General features: G+C 47.6%; 1 protein-coding gene across 7 annotated transcripts in view; it reads left to right on the forward strand.

Annotated features, from left to right (window-relative positions):
• The first annotated feature begins 2,890 nt into the window (after positions 1-2,890).
• DHDDS (dehydrodolichyl diphosphate synthase subunit) overlaps positions 2,891-7,463 on the forward strand; it is a 43,884-nt gene continuing 39,311 nt past the window's right edge. For 5 of the 7 annotated variants that reach the window (XM_025366527.1, XM_025366469.1, XM_025366499.1 and 2 more), the window contains exons 1-2: positions 2,891-2,985; positions 3,501-3,618. Coding sequence is in view for 6 of the 7 variants with exons in the window: in XM_025366469.1 (XP_025222254.1) it covers positions 3,556-3,618 (63 nt within the window). In the remaining variant the exon portion in view is untranslated. Of the gene's footprint in view, positions 3,334-3,500; positions 3,619-7,463 lie in introns of all 7 variants that reach the window. The other 2 variants (XM_025366489.1, XM_025366479.1) reach the window with 2 other exon arrangements.

Genomic DNA, 7,463 nt, shown 5'->3' on the forward strand with positions numbered 1-7,463 from the left:
CTGTCATCCCCTTGTCAGATGTTTTTGCCCTTCCCATAACTCCCACTTTCTTGGATTGGGACTCAGAAGTCACAGAAGAACCATTACATTTTTCTGTTCAGCCACTTTGTTAGGAATGAATCTTGAAAGTTCAGTCGTCTTAGCACCTCATTACAGTGGATTTTTGTTTCTAGTTAAGGCCTCTTGTCCTTTCCTTGGAAGCTTCCACATTCAAGAGGGGATTAGGGGCTTGGCATGCATAAGAATGGGGTTGCCTGTGCCACTGGCTGGGATGAAAGGATGGGGCCATGGCTTGGGGCATGAGACCCTAATAATACTTTGTCCCCTACTCCTCAAAGTCCTTTACAAATCTTAATTAATTAACCCCTTGCAGCATCCCAAGGACAGAAATGTGTTGTGGAACTGGGGAAATTGAGGCCAGAGGAGATTCACTGACTAACTATAAATGCAACATTTTCTTTGAGCCAAAGTTTGCTTTTTATGAGCATCGAATTTTTTTTATATATCACAAGTCATCAAGCAAGAACACTGATTTTTAAACATCTATTCCCACTAAGGGAAGGATTTTAAAAAGGAAAAAAAAAACTTGATTGGAGGCAAACCAAGTATATTAACACAACGTGCAAGGAAACAGGGAAACCAGTTTAAATCCTCAAGCCTGACATTATCAGAGCAAGGGAAAGAAGTTTCATACATCTACTCCAGGGACTTTGTGGCTCCTTAATTGTACCAAAAGTCAAAGCTGACAGTAGAACCTCATAAAGCAGCAAACTACTAGTGGACTTAGTTAAATTGTCTTGCTGCAAAATGAAGTAAGTTGGACTGAAATTTACTCCCCAGGTTGCAAAGCAGGAAGGATGGAAAAGCTCAATACTATTCATTTCTACTCATCTCTAGGGCTTTCTCTGATCATGTTGCTGTGTTAAAATAACCCCTTTCATTAGAAAGAGTGGAAGACATAATTAATTAGAAATTGCCAATAAAAAATCTCTTCCTTGCCTCATTTCTTTAATAATATTGAAAAGTGAAATGCGACAAAAAGGTTCTTTGACAATTGTGAATTTTTATTGCACTCAAGACATAATGCATGATAAAGTTGTATTATGCTTTGCAAGAAATACTGGTTGTGGCCGGGCCAGGTGGCTCAAGCCTGTAATTCCAACACTTTGAGAGGCCTAGGCAGGCAGATCACCAGGTCAAGAGACCCAAACCATCCTGGCCAAAATGGTGAAACCCTGTCTCTATTAAAAGTACAAAAATTAGCCAGCCGTGGTGGTGCGTGCCTGTAGTCCCAGCTACTCGGGAGGATGAGGCAGGAGAATCGATTGAACTCGGAAGGCGGAGGTTGCAGTGAGCCGAGATCGCGCCATTGCACTCCAGACTCGGTGACAGAGCCAGACTCCGTCTCAAAATAAATACATAAATAAATAAAAATAATACTGGTTGTATAAGAATCTGTAAAAAATTTTTTCCTCCTTTTTCAATTTTGAGAAGATTGAACTACGTTTTTTTTTCTTTTTTTGAGACGGAGTCTCGCTCTGTCGCTCAGGCTGGAGTGCAGTGGCCCAGTCTCGGCTCACTGCAAGCTCCGCCTCCTGGGTTCACGCCATCCTCCTGCCTCAGCCTCCCGAATAGCTGGGACTACATATGCCCGCCACTACGCCCAGCTAATTTTTTGTATTTTTAGTAGAGACGGGGTTTCACTGCGTTAGCCAGGATGGTCTTGATCTCCCGACCTCGTGATCCACCCGCCTCGGCCTCCCAAAGTGCTGGGATTACAGGCGTGAGCCACCGCGCCCGGCCTTAACTACGAATTTCTTTTGTGAGCCTAGAATCCTTGCAACCCTTTTTTTCGTAAAGGTTCAGTACAGAGCTAATGCCCTTAGCTTTTCTACCAGGGTTAATTTGTTATTTTCGTTTATGTGCTGCCAAAGCGAGCACCTTTCTGTTATTTTAGAAGTCATTCTTTTTTTTTTTTTTTTGAGACGGAGTTTCGCTCCTGTTGCCCAGGCTGGAGTGCAGTGGCGTGATCTTGGCTCACCGCAACCGCCGCCTCCAGGGTTCAAGCGATTCTCCTGCCTCAGCCTCCCGAGTAACTGGGACTACAGGCGCCTGCCACCACGCCCGGCTCATTTTTTGTATTTTTAATAGAGACGGGGGTTTCACGATGTTGGCCAGGCTGGTCTCGAACTCCTAACCTCAGGTGATCCGTTCGCCTCCGCCTCCCAAAGTGCTGGGATTACAGGCGTGGGTCACCGCGTCTGGCCTATAAGTCATTCTTATGGCAGAGATCCTTCTGGCCTTACCGCTTCTCCTGAGTTCGTTGGGACAGGTCTTGGTAATCCACAAATCCTAAAATATGCGTGCCTTAAATCGGCACAAAATAGATTAATATTCTGCGCGTCTGTAAAATTGGCTGCGGCTAGAAACTTATTCCCACACGATTAAATCCACTAAATAAAACACGAAACGTAACGAGATAATTTTTAAGAGTATGTACCAGTGCTCTAATGAAGCCCGGTTCTGCGGCATTCCCAGGTTAGGACGCTGCCTTACCCCATTTCTCAGCAGTCCTAAGCTGCCTTCAAGGGCCGTGAAGCGCCTCGATTCTTCCCCCTGGCTCATTTCAGTGGCGCGTTTTCCAGAGGCCTCCCAATCTGTGAGTCTACCGACCCTTCCGCTCCCCACACTGGGCTCAACCCCGTCTTCCCCAGCTGGTCCCCAAGCACGTGGCCTGGAGCCCAGCCTCCCGCCCCGCTGGGTCACGTAAGCCTGGCTCTCACCCTCGCCGGCGTCCACACCCCACGGGACTGAGAACTGCCCTCCCTCTAGCCCACAGGCGCAGGCGCAGGGCCGGGCCCCCCAACTTGGGTGACGGAGGGGGCGTGTCGCAGCGCCCAAAGATGACGTGTTCTTCTAGCGCCACGTCGTGAGGAAGTGCCGGCCCACTGAAGCGGTGGGGACGCGCCCAGCGGAGCGAATCAGGTGCCACTGAACTGAAGGGGTGAACTAGAGGAGAAGAGGGTGACTGGGCGGGGAGCAGCTGCGGGAGAAGCAAAGGGACTACTGAGGGGATAATCAGGAGACCACTGAGGCGTGAAGTACCGGCGGTGCGATAACTGAAGGGGTTAGTAACTGGGAGCGCAGAGTGGGAAACAGCTTGAGGGAAGATGGAGAAGGAAGAAACAGGGAATGATCAAGATGTGGGCACCATGATGTGGCAGGAAGCTGACTTAGATGTTCAGAAGAAGTCAGTGCAGATACTGAGGAAATGGGAATGGGAACAAGTCTGCAAAGGCACGAGAACCGAGGAAAGGCTTTTGCCCCCCAGAGGTCTCATTGCCTTATAAAACTGGGGGTGGTAAAAGATTATAGGCTTAGACCAGTGTCTTTGGATTCTAATGCTGGCTGCTCTCCACAGTCCATCTGATTCCCCAGAAGTCAGTTATAGCTCTTTGCAAACCTTGGTGGCTTCTTATTTTCTTTCTTGTTTATCCAAGATTACCTGGCTGGTGTTTGGTTGTTCTGGGGTGATCTTCTGACTGGAAAAGAACTATGTCATGGATCAAGGAAGGAGAGCTGTCACTTTGGGAGCGGTTCTGTGCCAACATCATAAAGGTGAGCAATGGCCCAGAGCACCAGTTGGCCTTCTGGTCAGTTGGATAATCTTGTATCAAAATCTGTTAATAAAGTTAAGCAATTCATGATTTAAATTCGTGGAATTTAGCAAGGAAACCAAAGAGTCTTAGAATGGTAACTTCCAGGTCTACATTTCTGGTAGACTTTTGTCCTAACTCTGACATTTTCAGGAAGCCGAGGCCTCTCAATATCAGTGGGCCGCCTAGACTGCTAAGTATTCCTTATAGAGAACTGAAATTTGTTTCCTTGGAATGTTGATCCACTGTTCCTTGTACTGTCCTCTGGATTTAAATAGGTTAATCTTTGATATATTCTTTGATCTGGCAGTAGAGCTTGGGGGCTGGGCCTGGTCCCTCAGGCCTGTAATCCCAGCAATTTGGGAGGCCGAGGTGGGCAGACTGTTTGAGCTCAGGAGTTGAGACCAGCCTGGGCAACATGGCAAAACCCTGATTCTACAAAAAAATGCAAAAATTAGCCGGGCTTGGTGGTGTTCACCTGTAGTCCCAGCTACTCGGCAGGCTGAAGTGGGAGAATTTCTTGAGCCCAGGTCAAAGCTGCAGTGAGTCATGATTGTGCCACCGCACTCCAGCCTGGGTGACAGAACGAGACTGTCTCAAAAAAAAAAAAAAAAAAAAGTTCAGAATGAGACTCTGTCTCAAAAAAAAACAAAAGGAGTTTGGGCTCTAGAGGCAGACAAACGTGGCTGAAATTCCTGTTCTTTTTTTTGAGATGGAGTCTTGCTCTGTCACCCAGGCTGGAGTGCAATGGCACAGTCTTGGCTCACTGCAGCCTTCGTCTCCCAAGTTCAAGCAATTCTCTTGCCTTAGTCTCCCAAGTAGCTGGGGTTACAGGCATGTGCTACCACACATGGCTAATTTTTATATTTTTAATAGAGATGGGATTTTACCATACTGGCCAGGCTGGTCTCAAACTCTTGACCTCAGGTGATCCACCTATCTCAGCCTCTCAAAGTGCTGGGATTATAGGCCTGAGCCACTGCACCTGGTCTGAAAGTCCTGTTCTATCATTTAGTAATCATGTGACTTTAACAACTATAGAATTGTTATGAGAATTAAATGAGACATTAATATAAAGCAGTTAGCATAATGTCTAGCAGTTCTTAATTATTATTAGGGTTGTCTTTCAGCCATTTGAAGACTATTATCTCCCATCTTCCCCAAATCTTCCCTCAGCTTTTTCTCTAGGAATCACAGCAATATTGTATCTGCCTAAGACAGGTTTGAGACTGGGGCCAGTCAGCTTGGTTTTGTTTTTCAGCCACAGGCTGTCAAGCAGCAGGCAGTAATGAATTCATGAGTCAGTAACCTTTATACAAGCCCCACACATGCTCACAAACAAATGCCAAGGGATCTCAAGCAGTCCAGGGAATGGGAAGTATCTCCTTGGGGAACCACTGCAGTGGTATGTTTGGAAGAACAAGCTGCATAACTTGAATGGATTTTGGGGGATGGAAAGGCTGTATGTGGGAGACAGAAGTAGAAAAAGAAGAAGTGTTGATGAGGAAGCAGTCAGGGAAGAGCCCTCCCAGGTGAGGAAAAATAGGCTAAGGAGTCCATTTGTGTTATGGGAGACAACTCAAAGCTGCTCCAAGCCAGATAAGGGTTTTGTTTTTTGTGGTTTCTTTTTTGAGATGGAGTCTTATTCTGTTGCCCAGACTGGAGTGCACTGGTGCAATCTTGGGTCACTGCAACCTCCGCCTCCTGGGTTCAAGCGATTCTCCCACCTCAGCCTCCCAAAGTAGCTGGGATTATAGGTACCCGCCACCACGCCTGGTTATTTTATTTTATTTTTTTTGTATTTTTAGTAGAGTTGGGGTTTCACCATGTTGGCCAGGCTGGTCTTGAACTCCTGGCCTCAAGTGATCTGCCCACCTCAGCGTCCTAAAGTGCTGGGATTACAGGCTTGAGCCACCGTGTCTGGCTCCAAGTAAGTTTTGTTTGGCTCAAAAAAAGTCTTTTTGGTTTGCTTTGAAAAACAATTTTTTTTTTTTTTGAGACAGAGTCTCACTCTGTCATCCAGGCTGGAGTGCGGTGGCATGATCTCGGCTCACTGCACCCTCTGCCTCCTGGGTTCAAGCAATTCTCCTGCCTCAGCCTCCCAAGTAGCTGGGATTACAGGCACCCGCCACCACACCTGGCTAATTTTTCTTTATTTTTAGTAGAGACTGAGTTTCACCATGTTGGCCAGGCTGGTCTTAAAACTCCTGACCTTGTGATCCACCCGCCTCGGCCGCCCAAAGTTCTGGGATCATAGGCATGAGCCACTGCGCCCAGCCGAAAAGCAAAATTTTTATAAAAATCCTGATGTTTGGTTTTCTTGCAAGATCAACAGATCCAACAATATTGCGCCCCAGTTCCTGTGTGTCAGCAGTTGGCTAGAGGTCAGGAATTAGTGCCCTTTTTTTTTTTTTTTTTTTTTTTTGAGACAGAGTCTCACTCTGTCACCCAGGCTGGAGTGCAGTGGCGCCATCTTGGCTCATTGCAACCTCTGCCTCCCGGGTTCAAGCCATTCTCCGGCTTCAGCCTCCTGAGTAGCAGGGATTACAGGCTCCCACCATACCTGGCTAATTTTTTGTATTTTTTGGTTTTTTTTTCCAAGATGGAGTCTTGCTCTGTTGCCCAGGCTGGAGTGCAGTAGCATGATCTTGGCTCACTGCAACCTCCGCCTCCCAGGTTCAAGCAGTTCTCCTGCCTCAGCCTCCCAAGTAGCTAGGATTACAGGCATCTGCCACCATGCCTGGCTAATTTTTGTATTTTTAGTAGAGACGGGGTTTCACCATATTGGCCAGCCTGGTCTTGAACTCCTGACCTCGTGATCTGCCCTCCTTTGCCTCCCAAAGTGCTGAGATTACAGGCGTGAGCCACTGCACCCAGCCCTAATTTTCGCATTTTTAGTAGAGATGGGGTTTCAACATGTTGGCCAAACTGGTCTTTAACTCCTGACCTCAAGTCATCCACCCATTTTGGCCTCCCAAAGTGCTGGAATTACAGGCGTGAGCCACTGCACCTGGCCATATGAGTTCCTTTTTTCTGTAGAAGGTAACATCTTCGTTTGACTATACCCATCAAAATTTTTCGGCCGGGCGCGGTGGCTCAAGCCTGTAATCCCAGCACTTTGGGAGGCCGAGACGGGCGGATCACGAGGTCAGGAGATCGAGACCATCCTGGCTAACACGGTGAAACCCCGTCTCTACTGCAAAAAAACTAGCCGGGCGAGGTGGCGGGCGCCTGTAGTCCCAGCTACTCGGGAAGCTGAGGCAGGAGAATGGCGTGAACCCGGGAGGCGGAGCTTGCAGTGAGCTGAGATCCGGCCACTGCACTCCAGCCTGGGTGACAGAGCAAGACTCCATCTCAAAAAAAAAAAAAAAAAAATTTTTCCTGGCCAGGCACAATGGCTTAAACCTGTAATCCCAGCACTTTGGGAGGCCAAGTCGAGTGGATCTCTTGATCCCAGGAGTTCGATAGCAGCCTGGCCATTATGGTGAGACCCCCATCTCTACAAAAAATAAAAAAATTAGCTGGGTGTGGTAGTATATTCCTGTAGTCCCAGCTACTTGGGAGATTGAAGTGGGAGAACCTTTCTCCTCCCAAAAAGTGGAGGTTGCAAATGAGCTGAGATAACACCACCACACTCCATCCAGCTTGGGTAACAGAGTAAGACCCTGTTTCTTTTTTTTTTTTTTTGAGACGGAGTCTCACTCTGTTGCCCAGGCTGGAGTGCAGTGGTGCCATCTCAGCTCATTGCAAGCTCCACCTCCCAGGTTCACGCCATTCTCCTGCCTCAGCCTCCCGAGTAGCTGGAAC

Source organism: Theropithecus gelada, chromosome 1, assembly GCF_003255815.1.
Source record: "Theropithecus gelada isolate Dixy chromosome 1, Tgel_1.0, whole genome shotgun sequence".
In the NCBI taxonomy this organism is placed as follows: Eukaryota; Metazoa; Chordata; class Mammalia; order Primates; family Cercopithecidae; genus Theropithecus; species Theropithecus gelada.